General features: G+C 38.3%; 1 protein-coding gene and 2 pseudogenes across 1 annotated transcript; 2 read left to right on the forward strand and 1 right to left on the reverse strand.

The window, feature by feature from the left end:
- Window positions 1-99: 99 nt before the first annotated feature.
- LOC143860382 (AT-hook motif nuclear-localized protein 16 pseudogene) lies at window positions 100-1,030 on the reverse strand (annotated as a pseudogene).
- A 4,490-nt stretch (window positions 1,031-5,520) lies between these two features.
- LOC143860383 (polygalacturonase QRT3 pseudogene) lies at window positions 5,521-8,092 on the forward strand (annotated as a pseudogene).
- Window positions 8,093-8,605: 513 nt separating this feature from the next.
- Window positions 8,606-18,961, forward strand: LOC143862323 (uncharacterized). Its single transcript, XM_077373348.1, has 8 exons — window positions 8,606-8,871; window positions 10,597-11,278; window positions 13,385-13,573; window positions 13,716-13,807; window positions 15,960-16,019; window positions 16,138-16,207; window positions 17,863-18,066; window positions 18,188-18,961. The coding sequence occupies exons 2-8, from the start codon at window positions 10,628-10,630 to the stop codon at window positions 18,566-18,568; spliced, it is 1,647 nt and encodes a 548-aa protein (XP_077229463.1). The 5' UTR covers window positions 8,606-8,871; window positions 10,597-10,627; the 3' UTR covers window positions 18,569-18,961.
- The last annotated feature ends 953 nt before the right edge of the window (window positions 18,962-19,914 follow it).

A 19,914-nucleotide genomic window follows, 5' to 3' on the forward strand; every position in this document is an offset into this window, starting at 1 on the left:
GTTATAAATAAGAGAAGTCAAAAGAAAAGAGAATCTTAATAAAAAGAATGCATCTCTAGAACATAACTAGAAATCATTTCTCGAGTAGGGTAGCTTTCAACAGAAAAATAACACATCTAAAACAGCTTAGCTTCATGCCACTTTCTCTATTAGTAATAAGCAAAGCAAATGAAGAATTAAGCTCCTTAATCTAACTCTTGGTAACTTGTCTCCCTGGGCCCGACCAAGCGTAAAGATCCGTAGGCAAGCTAACATTGGCAATCAAGCTCTGAGGAACGCCACACAAGCTCGAAACTTCAAGGTGGTGATGGTGATGATTTGGGTGATGTTGATTATGTGCAGCAACCTCCGTAGGCAAGCTACCATTGGCAATCAAGCTCTGAGGAACACCACACAAGCTCGAAACTTCAAGGTGGTGATGGTGATGATTTGGGTGATGTTGATTATGTGCAGCAACCTCGTCTTCACCCATTGGAAGTCGATCGAATGTGGCATTCGTGAACGATGCGGCCATGACTACCACAGGACCCGAAGCAACAGCAGCTCCAACCACACCGCCACCCACAACTTGCCCCTGGGCGCCCGCCAAATAGATTGTTAGACCATTAACTCCCTGTGGTGCCGGAGGAGGCAAGAAAGAACCTAACAATGATAGTATCTCGAATCGCCCATGAAGGGTGACAATGGCCCCAGAAGAACCGGGTTGGCGCAGGGTGACATTCATCACACAACCACTCCCACTAAGTATGCAAATTCCGCGTTGTTTCCTTCTTGCAAAGTTTGCTATGCTCTCAGCAATATCACACCCTGAGCTCACCTCAATGGCATGGGCACGAAGGGCATTAGCACTATCGCGTATGATGATGATGGGCGGCTTCGGCTTGTTCTTAGAGCCCGCGGGTCGACCACGGGGCCGCTTAATAGAATCTCCCTCTGCCTTTGTTATGGCCTTATGGTTATTATTGGTGACTCCTTGGCAATCAGTGTTCTTGGATCCAAAAGAAGGGGTTCCTAGATCTGCACCGGCCATTCATGCAATCCTTGCACCTATTCCCTCTTTGATTACTGGAGAAAGGCTTCCTTGTTACAACAAATGTGTTTGGAATGAGATAGTTTAAGTAGGAGATTTATGTCCATAAAAGTAGGGGAAAAAGTAAAAAGAATGATTTGGAATTAGGAGGTGGTTCAGTAAGACCAACCTATCAATTTTACAGTAATGTAATGTTAACTATCTAACTTTCAACAGACTCTCCTCTCATGTTATTTGTCTGTCCCAACAGAAATCTATTTCACAATTAAAAATCCAAGCAGCATTTGGTCCAGTTACCCTCCGCGAAATGGACTGATCTCAAAGAACATATGCTCAAAAGAATATATAAACACCTCTGTTTAGGTCCTTTGAAATAATCAAAATTCTGATGCATTGCAAAGTCCCCATGACTTTGCTCGGATGGAAATTCAATTACGTGATTGAGCGATGCCAGGCTATTGCCATGATCCTATAAACATGCAAGTTCTTATGCCATATTATCACATAAACCAAGATAGTGTAATTATGCATTTTTGAGTTTAGTTGCTTTCAAATAATCTACAATGATGGCACCAAAATCAAGTTCAACATAGTAAAGAAGCAAGTGACTACATTCATCAGATGCTTAGCCGCAGCCTAATACACTGAAGTAGTTGGGTTAAATTTCTTGCAGAGTTGTTACATGCTACAGGAAGAATAACCAAACAAGAATAGTAGTTATTGCAGAAGAAATTGAAAGGGAATTTTAACGGATAATTAGTATGCATGAAGGCAAAAACTACTGCGGTTAGATAACTTAGATTCACGGTTACAGAGGTAGCAAGTCCGAAAGAGAAGCTTTTCTCCCTATGCAAAAGCCCATGACAGTCCCGTGTGCTCCTACGTTAAAGCATACCAGATAGTCGCAAAGTAGAATACAACCCAAAGGCACAAAGGCAGCAGCCAATGAAGTTCTCTTTACTATGTACCATTATCAGACCCGAGCACTTCAACACTAAAATGTTTTGATCAAACAGTGACACCACTTTGGATTGGTCACATTCCAAATTCCTATGAGATCCTGAGTAAAAACAAGGAGATATTAGAGAGGATCAGTAACTGTGCTGCCACATCTGTTGGGACTCCTGAGATGGGGGACCCTGCGAGGCGCTTAGAGCCCCATCATTGGGTGTTTGCTGATGTCCTTGTGAGTTCCTTGTTTGAGTATGGTAGAAAGTCGAGTACCCAGAGCTCCGTAATGTGAGGGCTGATGTTCTTGAAAGCTGTAATATGTGCTGGCCGGAAGGGCTGACATGGTTCTTGAACCAGGCCTATGGACCCACACCGCAGAGCCTTCGTTCTGGCAATTTTACAAAAATAGATTAAGAGAAATATATAATTAAGAAAACATATAATAAGGCATTAGCTTGTGGGAGGAATCACCTGATTCACCTGCTGGAGAGGGACATATAATTAGGCAGATCCAAATATAATTGTTACAAAACAAACAGTTTAGATCGATCAAAATGGAACATACTGAAGAATTTTACAGAATTTCTATTATTCTTGATGTAATTACAAGAGAAACAAGTACTAGTGCTTATATAGAGCACTTAGATGATAAACATAGAAAGAAGATCATGGTAAACATGGAAAGAGATATTGTTAGAATATTCTAATCTAACCTAATTACTAATTTAATCTGAGTTTCCTAATCTATCTAGGTTACTTCTACTAGCCAACTTGCCTAGTATAATAAGATGATCTAACAGTAAGATCTCCACACAATCCACCAATGAGATCTTATGAGATCTCACATATTCTAACATGCCCCCTCAAACGTATGTGGATTGAAAATCAACATACGTTTGATTACAATGAAATTCCCCCATAAGAAAATAAAATTTTCTCCCCATAAGAAAATAGAATCTTTTGATTGAAGTGCACTGCCGAAGTTTGATGATGAATATGCCCTGATGTTGTTACCGAATGTATATTGCCGAAGAAGAAGAAGCTTGTTGATTTGCCGTGAAGAGATGGATGAAAACAAATCATAGCCTCAATAGGCTAGACAAGACTCAAGCCTCGATGGGCAAGTAGTAATGAGTCACTATGGACCAATGCCGGAATGGGCAAGAAATGGGTCAATATGGACCAATGCTGGAATGGGCAAGAAATGGGTGGACCAATGCCGGAATAGGCAATAAAGAAGAAAAAAAATACAAAGAGATGGGCAGCAATGATAGGCCGAGAAAAATAATTATTGCTGAACATCAAGATCATAAGAAACATTTGATAGTGTAAAAAAGGGCGGTGCAAATATTAATAGTGGGAGACAAAAAAACTCGTTCCAAGGAGAATGATAAGATCTGAATATAAGAGGAAACACATGGAAATCATAATGTAAATTGAATTATAAAGGAAGGGACAGAGGCTAGAATTATGGTTTGACAAGTAGAGCTATTAAGAGGGAGCGGAAGAAGGCGAAGAGATTTGGGCCGGGCGGATGGCTACATCGGCCGTCCGCCGGAGAAAGACAATACTCTTTGTTGTGCTCAGGGCAGCGGATCGTTATGCTCTGATACCATGAAGAGTTTTACGGAATTTCTATTATTCTTGAATGTAATTACAAGAGAATCAAGTAGTGCTTATATAGAGCACTTAGATGATAAACATAGAAAGAAGATCATGGTAAACATGGAAAGAGATATTGGTAGAATATTCTAATCTAACCTAATTACTAATTTAATCTAAGTTTCCTAATCTATCTAGGTTACCTCTACTAGCCAACTTGCCTAGTATAATAAGTTGATCCAATGGTAAGATCTCCACACAATCCACCAATGAGATCTTATGAGATCTCACATATTCTAACACATATTGCAACAACGTCAACCTTACACAAACCTCATGTTGTCACCCAATGTTTGATCGTTCTAGGATCAGCCCACCATTTTGCAACTTATGTTTAGATGGGGTCAGGCTCACCCTTTTACACCCATGTTACGGGTTCAGAATACTAGTTTATCACAAGTACCTAAAAGGTACCCACTAGCATGGTCCTTGGTTTTAAATTTCGGCTGAAATATTTCGAAATGTAGAAAATCAACTCCACTCTCAGAAAAGAGAACATCAAAATTCTTTCAAGATATTTCTAAAAATGACAAAAAAGAAAAAGAAAAACCACTGGCAATGAATCTTACCCGGATGCATTTCGTACCGAAATGTTTCTAATGATTTTACAAGATTTCAACTGAAATTTCATACTAAAAACCAAATGTTTCCGTTTCCCTAATGACCAAGACCAAAATTTAAAACCTTAATCGGCCTGGTATGAGCCAGGTTTAAAGGGCCTAGCCTAATGTGTTCCATCCATCATGGGTACTAGTTAGGTATCTAAAAGGAAATTGCAGCATTTTCTTCTTCATATGGACTTCGTGCACACGTGCATGAGCCACACACACACACGGGCATCACCACTTGATTCCATTTTCAGCATCATCTGAATTTCACTCTTCATTTGGTGAGTCCCACGTTGTAGATGAGATGGTATGGAGCTCACATTCCATCTAATCATTCTGACATTTTTTTATTAGAGAACTTCAATGTGGACTGTTGCTCATTTTTCTCAAACCGTTCATTTGTAAGCCACAAATGGGACAGTTGGGCAGTCCAAATGTCCAATAGTACATATTTTTATCTTTTTCTCCATGATGGGCCTACCAAATGAAGGAACTGGGTAATTTGGAAGTGGCTAGGCATGGACCGTGTGCGTCTCAAAGTAATGCTTCTAATAGTTAATGAATTATGTTCTTCATAATTAATTCCAATATTAAAAATGCACCTATGAGGTGAAATGCATAATCAGAATATCTTCCATGAAAAAGATATAATACTTGTAATTCAATGCGCTTTATGGAGAAAAGATTGTGCAAGCAGCAGGTCACTATTGAAAACTGTATAACTAAAAGTTGTCGTTCGATTACAAGGTTAAAGCAAAATACAATGAAATTGTAACGGACAGTGCATATGGAGCTTGATATGAATCCTTTGTTGGTTATTATTATGCCACTATAAGAAGGAATATCAGAGAAAATATGAACCGAGGCCTTCGAGTGGAGAGATCAAGATAGACAAATTTTCTGAAGACAAACAGGTCGACTTAAAAAACAATATTAATCTAAAAATTCGGTTGCGTAAATGTGTAAAGAACAAGCTTTCACCGAATTTTTTTCTAACAGAAATCGACTCCAAAGCAGCCATTTCTATTAAAACTCTTAATCCTCAAAACGAAATCAAAAAACAAAAATGCCCATTTATGTTAAAACTCTAGCTTAATCCTCGTAAGATTCAAAGCTATCGGTATAGGGACCAAGTCTTTTGCCTCACTTTTCCAGAATCGGATAATGTTTTGGCGAAACTCTCTCTAATCTTTACTTCACTCGCACTTATTTTAATGCAATAGTCCATTAAAATTCTTGTACTTCTTTTGTTTCCAACCCAAAATTTGAATGAAGCCCATTAAAATCCTTTGTTGGGTTCTTCTAGTTCTGTGGCTAGAAGGATCAAATGCTTCAAATTCGATTCCGCGTCGTCGAATGCTTTCCGAATTTCATTCTAGGATTGCACAGGCGATGGGGAATCAAGTGACGGCAGCTTCGTCGGTAGTAAAGCGGGTGAGTAGAAGTGATTTTTTGGCTTTTTTTGGTGGTCTTTTGATGCAGTTTTGTGATGATTTTGAATGGGTTTTTGTTGTGTAGAATGGTATGGTTTTCTACCCAATAGGGTATGGTGCAGACCCAACTGGAAAGATAGATAGTAGTTATGCAATATTGAGTGCTGTAGAGGATGCTTTTGGAGTGCAAAAAGGGTTGGAATTGCTTCCAGGGATTAATGACTTGGGTGGCGTGGTTATTGATTTGCAAGGAGGAAATTATAAGATTAACAAGTCTATCCGTTTCCCTCCTTGTGGTGGTGGAAATGTTTTGGTATGTTCTTAAAGAACTCTCTCTTTCTCTTATACAACTACTGCATGGGTTTTTATGGTATGATATTTTGAAATTTGAACATCTCTATCTCAATGTCTTACATCAACAATGGTAAGAATTTGGAAAAGAGTGTGGTTCAGTCGTTTATTTTTTCTTTCAAAACTTGCATTTTAGACTTCAATTTGGCAATGCTTTTCTGAATCATTTCATGGGTATTTCATCATTGACAGAAGACTGAGAGTGTTAAAAATTACTTCCATGAAGAATGATCCATTTTATTATTTATGGGTATTTGAATTCTAGTATGAAGTTAAGATAGTTTTCTCTATATACATACAGTGATGAAAAACATGTTCCATTAATGGATATTTTCATAAAAAAAGGACTCGAAGGGAATTTATGATTGTCTAGCTATGGCTAACAGGGTATTTTAGCGGATAGCCATTGTATTTCTTGATTAGGTATGAATCTGCACCCGCAGTTGCAAGCACTGAATGTGGTTTTTACTCTTTTTTTAATGAATTCCTGGTCTTATGGAAACTTCTTTTATGGATTTTTCCGAATTTTCAATTCTACTATTTGGTTGACCGTTGATGTTGTCAAGTTAGCAAACACGCCATAACCAAAAATCACCAGACTACGCATATTTCATATATAATGACCAAAGTACCCCCAATAACTATGGGTAAATAAAAGATGAGGATATTATAATAATTTTCAACGAGAATGGGGTATTCTAGTCATTTTCAGGGTATTCTGATCATTTTCATGAGTTAGGGATATTTTATTTAATTTTTTATTACATATCCTTATCTCACAGAAAAGACCCAAACAACACTAATCCCTATGAGGTAAGGATAAATAAAAGATGAGAGTAGTTTTATCATTTTTGAAGAGAAAGGGATATTTTGGTCATATTCTATGAGCTGAGGTATTTTAGTCAATTTTCTATAATGGTATCTTACACCTCTTGACCATCCATGTTCCTACTGTCACTCTCAGATTCACGGAGGAACTCTACGAGCATCGGAGGATTTTCCAACAGACGGGTTTCTTATTGAACTACATTCAGGGCCATCTCCTCAAAGCAGGCTCAACCAAGAATTTTCAATCCAAGAAGAAGAGTTCACACAAATGAAAGTGGCAAAGAAGCAATTCTACTACGAAGGCATCACCCTAAGAGACCTCCTCCTTGATTCAAATTATCGGGGAGGTGGCGTTCTAGTTGTGGACTCCGTTCGCACACGTATTGACACTTCCTTCTTCATCCATTTCGCCACCACCGGAATCCTAGTCGAGAGAGGCCACGAAACCTTCATTTCAAACTCTTTCCTAGGCCAACACATAACCGCCGGCGGTGACCCACATGAGTCTAACTTCTCCGGCACTGCCATTGATCTCGCTAGTAACGACAATGTACTTACCGACATCGTCATCTTCTCGGCGGCCACAGGTGTTATCCTACGCGTTCAGGCTAACATGCTCACTGGGGTACATTGTTACAACGAGGCCACATTTTGGGGGAATAGGTATACTTGTCAAGTTAGCTGGCTTAGGCCAAACTAGGATAGATAATTGTTACATGGACTACACTGGGATTGTAATTGAAGATCCAGTTCAAGTTCATGTCACAAATGCCTTCTTCTTAGGGGATGCCTATATCACTCTGAAGTCGATTAAGGGGCGAATATCAGGATTGAACATAGTTGATTGTATGTTCTCTGGTAGTGATGGGGGGACGCCGATTGTGAAGTTGGACGAGTCAAGTGGGCCATTCACGAGCATCGATCAATTGGTGATTGATAGGAACAATGTTAGAGGTATGAAGCTTATCTCCACGGTTGGGAAGGCAACGGTGGCAGGGAAGGAGACGAGGTGGGTAGCCGACTTCTCGTCGGAACTACTCTTTCCGAACCGGATAAGTCATTTGCAGTACTCGTTTTACATGCGCTAAGCGTGGTGGTTTCCTTAACACGCAGTGACCAATGTGTCTAACAATTCGGTGGTTGTGGAGACTAGAAAAGTGGTGGATGGAGTGGTTTCCATGGCGGTGGATCAAAATACCATGCCGGGAGAGAAGAGGTTCCTCATGTAAAGGGAAGATTATTTTTATTTTATTTATTATTATTATTTTTTGGAATGGCAGGGAAGATTAAAACATCATTGGTAAACTTTATTTCATGCAATAATTGTAGTTATTATTTATATAATTATATGCATTTTTATTGCTAAATATATTGTATCAGAACGTGACCTTTGGACTCGTGGTCAGATCAAGACCATTGATCTTCCTAAACATCATGAGAAGAACCACATGGTCTGGTCCCATATGAACGGGCACACCACCAGTAAGACAAACGACTCTGAAAATTGACAGTTAATCTTACATTAAGGGTTGATGGATCAAGGGCCTAGATCATCCAATCAAGGCTAGAATTTGAAGATCATAATCAGTATTCAATAAACTCCGGTAAAGTTAAGGGCCTCTTTGGATGCCTCCAAAATTAACCCTCAACAGTTCGTTAACAAAATTTACACCCAATTTCCACTTACAAATGGGCGTAAAATTTGTTTTACGCCTATTTTACCTCGAAAGAAACAGAAAGTTGGAAACCTTTTCTATAGACTATACGCAAGCCATTGAGGTAGGATCTTTAGATTCTTGCAAAACTGAAAGCTTCGTTTTCACAGTAGAACAAATTCCGTCTTTTATTAGTGACAAGTGACAACTGATAAAATAATGATAGCCCCAAACAGGATTGTTGCGACGGTAAATCAAATGGTTGAAACATTCAAAACGGGATTGTTGCGACGGACCGTAGACAGTCGTCCTCACTGAGAGGAACTCCGTTATCGAGAGAGACTACCAGTGTGGTAAGCTCATAGATTTTCAATTCACCATTTTTTTCAACACTGGATCACTTGAATTATGCTGCAGGGGTTTCTCTTTCTTGCTTTTCTTCTTCTTCTGTTTTTTTTTTTTTTTAATATCTTTTTGTTTGAGTATACATTAGCTGCTTGAGATTTGATGGACCCCGAGTGCTACTCTTCATGATTCCATAAACCCACTACTCATTTCCTTTTCTTCATGTGATTTTATGTTGGTGATCTTGGATTTTCTTGGGTTTGGGCCTATAGCTTAATTGGTGCATACTTTATTCTTGGTAGAATATCATTCCCCTAACCTAAAACTTCTGACAACTTTTGATTTAGAAATAGCTTCCCAGATAGAATGTGAATTGTTATACACTATATTTCTGAGGAAGTGACTCATGTTATGTGAATCCTTTATTATGAAATTAGAAGCTTCCCCTGCCCCCCTACATGATGTCAGCATGATATGCAGTTCTGGACTCTTCATTTGTGGAGGCCCAACACCTTGTACATGACATGGTCTGAAAATCACTCCGATCAAACATTCCTAACCATTTAAGTTTATGTTGTCTCCATGATGGGCCTACTAGACAAAGGGATTGGATCATTCAGATGTGGGTAGGCACAGACCAGTCTTGTGCTTCTTAGAGTAAGGCTTCTAATGGTTACCTTCTCCTTCTAAAAGCAATCCATCGTTTGTGCAGCCTTGGATTGCATTTCCAATTATTGATGTGCGAGGGTTCAAATTGATTAATGTGTATCCACTTGGGTTCCGGTAGCAAATTATGATTTCTTTTATGGTTATATCATATTGATGAATGTGTATCCACTTGGGTTCCCCAAGCAAATTATGTAACTGATTTCTGGTCTTCTTTTGATATGGATATCTTTTTTATATTGTATATTATTTGCAGATAACTGCTTGCGACTCTCCTACTTCTTGAAATTTACAAGGTGCTTTTGTATGTGGAATCCCATGACCTCACAGGGCTCCAGAAAGGTTTCCTGTTTTTCTAGGCAATGTGGTTGTTTACTTATACAAGAGCCCCTGCAGAAGTGGGTGCGGGTGCGCAAGCGGCTAGCACATCTTTTATTTACAATGAGGGGTGCTTGGAAATATCTGTTTTCTCTTCATTTTTATTTTGTTTTTTTATATTTATTTTGGTGTAGCTCCAATTGGGTAGCTAGCTTTCCCTACATATACCAGTATCGTCAGTGCTTAGTCTCCTAATCACCTAAGTTTTATACTCTGTATGCTCTTTTTGGCATTTCCTTACTGCTCTATGACTCATACCTTCCATGGCAAGATTGTTCTAGTTTTGGGAGATTCACTGTTGAATTTTCTTGATTAGGAGGTTGTTTATTTTTCTGAAAATAATTGTTATGATTTTGATTTTTTGATATTATGATTATTATTATTTCCTTCTTCAGTTTTTTGAAATTTGTAGTCAAACTTGCGACTCTACTTTAGCTTACTGTTTTGATAAGTGATACCAACTAACCAAAATTGGGTCTCAAAATATGGTGTGAGTATGATGAGTTGCTTCAAGAATTTGTTCTAGAAAATGGAGACTTGTTAGAGACGTTCCTAGCAGTTTATTGTGATATATAATCCTGCAAAGGATAATGTGGTGCTGCTCATATTCATATGATCTTATTTCACTTTTTTCAGTTGGTTATCTTCAATGCAGCTGCGTAATGATGCTTTTTCCCACTTTGTCGCAGGAAAAAAAAGGTGATCCCTTGACTTAGTAAGATGAAGAAGCATGAGAACAGCAAAAGCCATTTTACAAAGGATGTCATCCCTGGGAGTGATCTTTGGACAGATGGACTTATTTGTGCTTTTGAATATGTTCGAGGCAATAGAAGGACTGGTCATTCTAAATCTGAGTCAAAGATCCACTCTTTGCAAGGGAGAGAAGGTCAAATTTCAAACAAACAGGTGCCTATACTTGGAACGAATGACACCTTACTGGGGTCCACATCAATTAATGGTACCTCATCCATCTTAGGAGCCGACGAGGTTACTTGTTTGGACTGTAATAAAGATAGCCACGATCATCATTTGGATGGTTTTCAGGACATGGAGAAATTTCCCAGAAGTCATTGGGTTCCAATTGGATGGGCCAGAATTTCAGAACTTGTCCAAACAGTGCAAGTTGATGCTGTCTGGGGTTTGCAGCAAATGGAGTTTGCTGATGATGAGTATGACCTCACAGTTGCAGATGTGGCAGCTCCATACTGGGAAAGGCCGGAGGGGCCTACATGGTGGTGTCACATAGATCCAGGTCATAAGTCCATTGTTGCGTGGCTAATTAATGCTCAGTGGTTACATCCTGCCATCCGTACTGCTTTGAGAGATGAAAGTCAGTTGATTAGCGAGCGCATGAAGCACCTTTTGTATGAGGTGATTGCTTGTTTATTTCTTGGATTAAATGCTTAGTTTGTTAAGTGAATTATTGTATTTATCCAAATTTGCTGAATTGGCTACATCTCCTTATTTCTTCAGCACTAAAGTAAGATATAAGTTTGGTTATGCTTTAGCTTCTTCTGCCGGAGTGTTCTCTGAATAAAAATGTTTTTGTTATACTTTTTTTTCTGTGCCATCGTTTTATTGAGTTGGATAATTTCTACTCTACCCTATATATTTCCAAGCCAGGAGTTATGCAGATCATTTTCAGACTGCAACGGTAATATCTTATGTTGTGCTAAGTTATGAAATCACTTACTAATCTTAATATCTTATATCAATTATCGGTGGTCTGTCTATCATTTAAACATCTAAAATAAATAATGATCTGTAGACACAGATACGAGGTATTCGACACGGCAACCTCTAAAAATCTAGTAACATAGCACGCTCATACGCTTACATACATATAAAATTACTGATTATTAATCATAATTTTCTACAAGATAAATATTCATTTAAAAAACTAATAAGTCTTATGATTAAGGAACTATAAGTCTAAAAGAAACATGATATAATCAAATAACAGTGCATTCATCAATCTAATCTAAGCTCTTTTTAGTCTCCAATATGTGGTGAGAAAGAGTGACCAACAGGATACAATAAATATAATATTGAAGCAATAGTTTGTTTAAGGTATTAGGTTTGGGAGAGGGGGGAAGAGTTTATAATAAAAAAGGAGGTAAACCCATATAAAAAAAAAATTAAAAAAATAAAAGGAGGGTAAACACTGTATTCAATAATAAACTGTATTTCACTTGACATGGTACAAATGCACCCACATTAAGGGGGTATTTACTCATTTTTGTTGCTAGACTTCTGTTCTTTGTATCAGCTGGGTGCTGTGTAACCAATGATACGTAAGCAAGGTATTTCAGATCCTTTATAGAGAAGATAGATTATAGATATTTGCAATCAATCATATATCATTTCGGGGAGGACCAATAGTATTTCATTGCTACAAACATGGATTATTGAAAAGAATAAGACGTGGTATTTAGATATTTCCTTTCAACTAACTCTGTAACACACTCAAGTACTTACCAAGATTAGTGGCAACCGAGATGTTTTGACTAATACGACTGACCCCCTACTCCTAACTCCCCTGCATCCATTGAGCTTACAGCTCTTATAGGCGATCGAAAGAAGGAAATGATTTACCCTCTCCCTAGTCACCACTTGACTTTAGCCACCAAGCTAAACGATTTACCCTCTTATTGAACAAAAATGGTGATATTGTTCCTCCATTGATCAAGAATTTCGATCTTTGGGAAGTATCATGATCATCAAATAAGAAACCAGTTCCAATTTGGGTTTACCAGCTACCAGATTAAAGATACGGCTTCACAACAATAGATGAATCTGCTTAGTAGGGGCGTATCCCAAGAACAGAAGAAAGTCGCATATCTTCTCGACTGGACCAGCATTGATTAAAAAATGACAAAATCAACACTTCTCGCATAGCATCATTTTCCGGTGTAGGATTAAAAATCAGGTCCAGGATTCGAGTCGAAGATCATTCCTTGCATCATGCCATGCAACTAATTGATAGGCAGACTGTAGCGAAGGAGAAGAAATAACTGAGTTCTATAGGCACTCAGGATCTGAAAAAGTAGATTCAAGAGAGGAAGCAGCTGGAGCTCGTTTAGCGGTCGTAGATCAGTGATTGAAAGTCAGAATGGAATGCTCGGTGAAGGTGTTTAGAACATATCATGTCCGGCTACGTGCAGGGAGAGGGATTTGAAGGCTAGGGGCGGAAGCCACTCGACTTCTCATCGTGGCTTCTGAAAAGACTCCCCTCACTAGAAGACATTCCCCTCGGCCCTAGATTCATTTTCCGAGGATGGGGATAGGGAAGAGTTCTATGCCTGAAGAATGGCATTCATAATTTTCCGCCAATTATTGCTTATTTGTTTGACATGTGCCATATTAGTATTCATAGTTAGTTTTTGCCAATCCTTCTTTACATTCATCTCTTCATCTGATGTCCAGGGTTTTGATTTTGTTGGATTGCTTAACAATATCTTTTGGTTCGATATTTAGGTACCGGTTAGGGTTGCAGGAGGTTTATTATTTGAGCTTTTAGGGCAATCAGCTGGTGACCCATTTTCTAATGAGGATGACACACCCATTGTACTCCGATCTTGGCAAGCACAAAATTTTCTAATAACTTCATTGCATATAAAAGGATCCCCATCAAACCTAAATGTGTTGGGGATCACTGAAGTTCAGGTACTTCCTTGCATAGAATTATTTAAATGGAATATGCATGATGTGATTACTCTAATCAAGTTAGTTCTAATTCAATTTGCTTGTATCATTTTTTTATTGCCTAATTGCCATTTCCTAGTTTGATGGAGTTCCTTCTACCTAGGAACTTCTTGTTGCTGGTGGTACTAGAATGCCGAGATCGATTCATGAAGTCATAGCACATCTAGCTTGCCGCCTTTCTCGATGGGATGATAGGTAATATGCTTGCTTTTTTTGGAGTGGAGTCATCCAAACCATCCAAAGGATGATTAATTTTGGTGTCTTGACTCGTGAGAAGAGTGCATAACAATGTGAATCTGAGCCTTGATCAGTTGATGTATTTCATGTTTAATTGCATAATTGTGGATTTCATGGATGTTTCTTTATTTTGATCTTCTCCTAAACATGGTAAAAAAATGTTTTTTTTCGCATGAATAAACTTATAATATAAACATTTTCCATCCTAATGGATGAGAGTTTCACTAAGGTTGGAGTTTTCATGTTTATTGACAGTAATGTCTATGTTATTTGTGTGGTGTCTGATTTGATCATTAATCAGCTTTATGGATACACAAGTTCTAGGGGAACCTCATTAGCATTAGCTCAATGATGCCTAGTTTCTTTATAAGTAAATTGTAAAATTAAGATTTGAAACAGAATCCTTCGTTGTATGATACATTTAGGATAATTCTGGTCTTAATTTAAAAGAAAAGAAAAGAAGGATAATTCTGGTCCGGCATGTCATGTGCCCGAATTGTTTAGGTGAACTACCTCCAATGGTCACAGGCTGTGAAGATGTTTATCTAAGGGAGAAGTTAGTTTAAAGACGTAATTGGTAAGATGAAAGAACCAACCCCAGATAATTCACTTCATGACAGGTGTGGCAGGTGGGAAGTAGAGAACCCCAAAGTCATGTCTATCCTGATTAATTCAATGGGCCCCTAGATGAGTGGAGATTTCATGTTCTTGAAGACAGACGTGGCCATATGGGATGCAGCATCCAAACTTACAAGTGAAAAACTTTGCTAGGATATATCAGTCACAACAAGACATTGCTTATCATTGTCGTGGGGGTGGGGGTGTGGCTGTTCTATCAATGCCACTAGGCCTGCTACATCGAGGAAATTACCGAAATATCCTTGTGTGTTTTGCACACATTAGTCTGTTAGGGTCCTGTATAATGCCAGAATACAAGACATTTGCACAATAAGTAGATTGTGGCATTCCTTCCATCTTGTTTAATGAAGGCAGCTCAGTGATTTCTACTACTTCTCTTGAGCCCTATGTGTACCATAGCCGAGCTGAGCTTTTCAAACCACTCCCGAGGTGACTGTTTCAGCCCATAGATCACTTTGTTTAACCAACACACCTTATGACCAAGTTGAGTTTTGCAACTACCGAGAAGGTCTCTTGGTAGTCGATCTCCATAGGAGAGAAAATTCCTTTTCTAACCATCTGATCACCCATTTGGAGCCTAGTTCAATCCACATATTATGGTTTTCTAGCTTGTTGATGAACTTTATGTCATACAGTAATGGATAAACTTCCTCATCGACCATATGACAACTCATAGCTGGGCCAGTAAAAGCCAATAGCACTGCCCTGGAATGATCATATTTTAATCCTCCATAACTCGCTTGACATTGATCAACCCCTTGATGACACCTGAAAATTTTCACCCAAATTTAGCTTTTTACAACTCACTGGTTTCACAGTCCGAGCCATTTTTCTTTGCAACACTGGGAAAATTTTGTACAAACTCCAATCCGGTTCTTAATTAGATAACAGCTTTCTTACAAATATCCACCATAATGTTACCAATCACCTCCCACAAAGTGCTTGGTACCTGATGAGAGACCATCCAAGATGCCCTGGATTCGCATCAGTACCTGAGAAAATGGGAACCAGACATGTCAAGATATCTGTGGGCTGAAGCATATCGAGTAAAGTAGTAACGACTCCTTTGATGTACGAGGGGAATGTCCCCACACCATTTATTTGAGGAATTAAAAAGGAGGTAAACTCCCCTAAGCACACAAGATTATCTTTTTAACTAATCCAAATGGAGACCCCATTGGAATTCCACCTCCTAAGCACACAAGATTATCCTTGTTCAACCCATCAAAAAAAGATTATCCTTGTTCTCATATTTAGCCTTATCGTCAAAGTGGTTATGGATACTTTCCATCTTACAAATGTGATTACTGGGTTCTTTACTTTTATCATGCTATTGGCTATATTAAGAGTTGAAGGCTTTCTTTCTTTGATTCCTATTTAGATCTTCATATAGCTTTATCATTGCTATATTATTGATATTAACTATTTCACATCTTTACCCTCTATTTTTTGTTGTCTGTCATTTTTTTAGATTGTTCCGGAAGTATATATTCGGAGCAGCGGATGAAATTGAGTTGAAGTTTGTTCACAGGTATTGATCTCTTCAAGAAATTTCTTTTGTTAGTGCTCATGCTCATTGACTTTGGTAGTTGTTTCTCTGTTATTTATGGCTGATGTGTATTGCTTAAAAACGTCAAATAATGAAACAGGAGAAACCATGAGGACTTGGATCTATTGATTATAATCCTGAACCAAGAAATTTGGAGGTTATCAACACAGGTATTTCATCCTTTCACAATTAATTAAAGTTGTTCTTTCCACATGCACTTTTGTTTCTGTTTTTTTCTTTTTTAATTGATAATAAAATATTTAACAATTTCTTCTTAACAAATGGTGTTATCTACATGGTGACAGTTGTAAATAAAAACACCAAGATCGCTGATAGTAAACTTTAAGAACAGACAGTATAGGATTCTTAAAACTAGCTGCATTTTTTTTCTCAATGAATTTTCTTTTGAAGATTTTGATTAACACGAGAAGGGTCACTTTCAGTCTCTCCACTTTGGCACCATGAGTGATTTGCCTTTATTGTGCATGCATAGATTTGATTGAATGCATAATCCATTTCTTAGAGTGGGCAATCGTTATGCAAAAGCCTGGTTTGGTAGCACAACCTGTTTCATGATGTTAACCCTTCTTGTGCCGTGCGAGACATTTGTTCGTCAACAATTGGTGCCTGTAAGTTTCCTGATATTTTTCCTCCACTAATTAAAGATCAACCGTAGGAATAACCAAAATTTGTCATGCTGCAAGGTATAGTTATAAATTTCAGATTCAGGAAAGAATTGTTGAGAAAATATTTGAAAGTCTAGAAGTTTGAAAATTTATAAATAGAGAAATTATTTTACAAAATGAGAGTGAGAGATGTATTGCAATTTGGGAGGCTTCTAGGCCTTTCTTGTTTTTTTTCTTCTTGATTCTTGGTCTTCCAACTTTTCTCTTACGTAGACTTCAACAAGCCTTTCCAATTTCTGGATTGGAGAAAAAAAATTCATGGATGTTTCTCCGCCAGTCTATTCTATCTCTGCAACTTCAGCTCCTGCCTGTTCAATTCAAGGTGCAGTGGCTTTGTTGGTATGAATATCGAAAGGATGACAGCGTGTTTCTCTCCACTTTTATTCAAAAGTAGAATTTAAACTCAATAATCAATCACCTCTCCAAGCCTAATTCGTGCAAGCATTTATAATAGCAGCACTTACATGTTTTTTCCCTATCCCAACAATAACACGTCTAAGAAAAGAAAGAAAACTAGAAATAAAAACATAACAAAAACTAACTTATGTTGTTATTTTTTGAGTGATCTGTCAATTGATGGAATGATTTGTCGATCGACTATCTAGTCTGTCGATCAACCAATCACATCATCCACAGTCACAAATCATGGGCCCCTTGAACCTTGATGGGTTTCTTGGCTTGCAGACTGTCCAGATACTCTTGTGCAAGCAGATCTACATCATAGGGCGAGAATGTTACTTTTTTAATGCAAACATTAGCTAATAGTCCATTTACTGTGTCATGGAAGGCAAAATTATATATGCCGAATACACTTGTCCCTTGTGCAAAATCATGGGTCATCTGGAAGGACCCTGGCTGGATTGGCATTCGAGTTATATGTCTTCTTGTGCATGTTATTTTTTAAGTTTGCCTTGTCATGTCCTCTACATTTGTTTATTAGTCTCAGACCTCAGTCCAAACAGCTTCTTCTTCTTCTTTTTTGAAAGGTATCAGACTCTATCTTTTGTTTTAAATTAGTGGGAAAATAGGGGTTGTTTCTTACATTCTTGGTTTAGTTGAATTAGCAAACTAATTATGCAATTCTTACATTCTTGGACCTACTAGATTAATTGTGTAACTTGCAATTATGTTTATGGAAGGTGATTAGAATTAAGTGGTCACTTCATGCAAGAGAGGAGATCATCTTTGAACTATTCCAACATTTAAGGGGGAATGCAGCAAGGAGTATGTTAGAGGGGATACAAAAGTCTACAAGAGATATGATTGGGGAGCAAGAAGCAGTTCGTGACCGCCTGTTTACAGTTCAAGATGTCATGCAAAGCTCTGTCCGTGCATGGTTGCAGGTATGTGGTCTATTCCTCAGAGAAAGCCATTTTTTTAGCGTTTGTTTATAATTCAGGCTTTCTATCATATATTTATTTACATTTATTTTGAACGCTGTGCTTTTGTCTGTGCTGCTGCTAGGATAGAAGCCTTCGTATTACACATAATTTGGCTGTTTTTGGTGGTGTCGGCCTTGTTCTTTCGATCATCACTGGGCTTGGAATCAATGTGGACGGGATGCCTGGAGCCAAGAATGCTCCATATGCATTTGGCATCTTTACGGGAGTTCTCTTTGTAATAGGAGCCATTCTAATCAGCCTTGGAATTGGTGTACTAGGGTTGAAAAGACCCATTACTGAAGAGCAGGTGGAAGTAAGGAAGTTGGAGCTCCAAGAGATGGTTTCAAAGTTCCAGCGCGATGCAGAGACTCATGCCAAGGTTAGGCAACCTGTTTCTAGACATCGTTTGTCCCCAACTGCTGCAGACATGCTTCACTATGATGATTATATGGCGATCCCTTGAAGACTGTTACTCCCAGTACTTATTTCGTAACTTTCTGTCTAATCCTGTCTTACCTCAATATTTTGAATTACGATGTCATACACCAGTAAATCATTTGAGAAACCCATAAATTATATCTGATCAATTCCAGGTATCGGTGGGGCATTTTTTTTTATTTTTTATGGAGAGTGATCTAGGTAAAACATCTAGGCTGCTACTTCTTTAACTGGAACTTTCTCCTCAGAACATCATCTCTGCACAACTTGAAATGAGATGTTAGCTGCTTGGTCTGCACTGGATTGATGCACATGCACTCCTATGTACACTGAATTAGGATTGATATTTTCCTAACTATCAATGTTTGAGTTCCATATGCAGCATCCATGCATTTTTATTTATTTTTGAATGGTAGCATCCTTGCATTTATTAGCGCAAACATGCACAGCCACTCTTCTGATAACATTTTTCTGACAAAAATGCATTTATATGTACGAGCATATACAAAATTATTTTTATATGATCTTAGATGCATGTAGTCTGGTTTGCACATAATGCAAATAATGGTTACTCGTATACCTTTCTTAGGAGTTTTTATATGATGTGTGGACGTTGAAATCTAGTATTTTTCAACAAGTACAGTGGGGCCCACTTCATAGGATGTTCCAAAGTCCAAACCGTTCATTTGTTGGCCCACAATATAAATTCGTTGTACCCCCATAGATCATCTACATAGGATGATCTCAACCCTTTCATCTTTTCTTTTTTTCCTTAGAAAAGTAACAGATTTATTGATGAAGCGAGATTGTATCACATGGAAGGGGGACAAGACATCCCACAAATAGTAATACAAACAACTCGATAAAAACTACAATATAATGCATACATGACACTACCCATTTCCACCCTTCGCCTATAAGCCAGTGATTTCCACGTCGATCTTGTCTACGCCATCCTTCGCCAAAAACCCCTCTGATCTATATGGAGGTATTATTTGCATATGAGCATTTCGAGCATGCCCAGAAATCAGGGAATTCCAAGGAAATCATGGCTGATGGAGTGAACTCTACGGGGTAAATAATTGTTTGGTTTGAAAGACAGAACCATGAGACTCTTTGGATCAAGGTGTCACGAACATCCGATCAAGGTGCGTTCAGCGGGAACTAGTGGACCCGATCATGTCCACGTAGGTAAGAGCAAGCTTTTAAATTTCGGTTTCGGGGGTAGTTTCGGTCCTCACCGAAACCGAAATTTAAGCCGAAATTCGGTAAGGGCCTGTTTGGATACCTCATATTTTGTATTTGGATTTGGAATTGAGTTTTCAATACAAAATGAATAGATCGCTCATGTTGAGGGAGACAGAGAGGTAA

Source organism: Tasmannia lanceolata, unplaced genomic scaffold (assembly GCF_043159265.1).
Source record: "Tasmannia lanceolata isolate RefF3 unplaced genomic scaffold, GAP_Taslan_0.1 ptg000037l, whole genome shotgun sequence".
Taxonomy (NCBI): domain Eukaryota; kingdom Viridiplantae; phylum Streptophyta; class Magnoliopsida; order Canellales; family Winteraceae; genus Tasmannia; species Tasmannia lanceolata.

What these genes read in the sequence shown, in the direction of transcription:
- LOC143862323 (XM_077373348.1), top strand. Translation starts at nt 10,628, where the DNA reads ATGAAGAAGCATGAGAACAGCAAAAGCCATTTTACAAAGGATGTCATC. An exon ending in TGGGGATCACTGAAGTTCAG is followed by an intron (nt 13,574 to 13,715) that starts GTACTTCCTTGC and finishes CCTTCTACCTAG; the next exon opens with GAACTTCTTGTTGCTGGTGG. An exon ending in GAGTTGAAGTTTGTTCACAG is followed by an intron (nt 16,020 to 16,137) that starts GTATTGATCTCT and finishes ATAATGAAACAG; the next exon opens with GAGAAACCATGAGGACTTGG.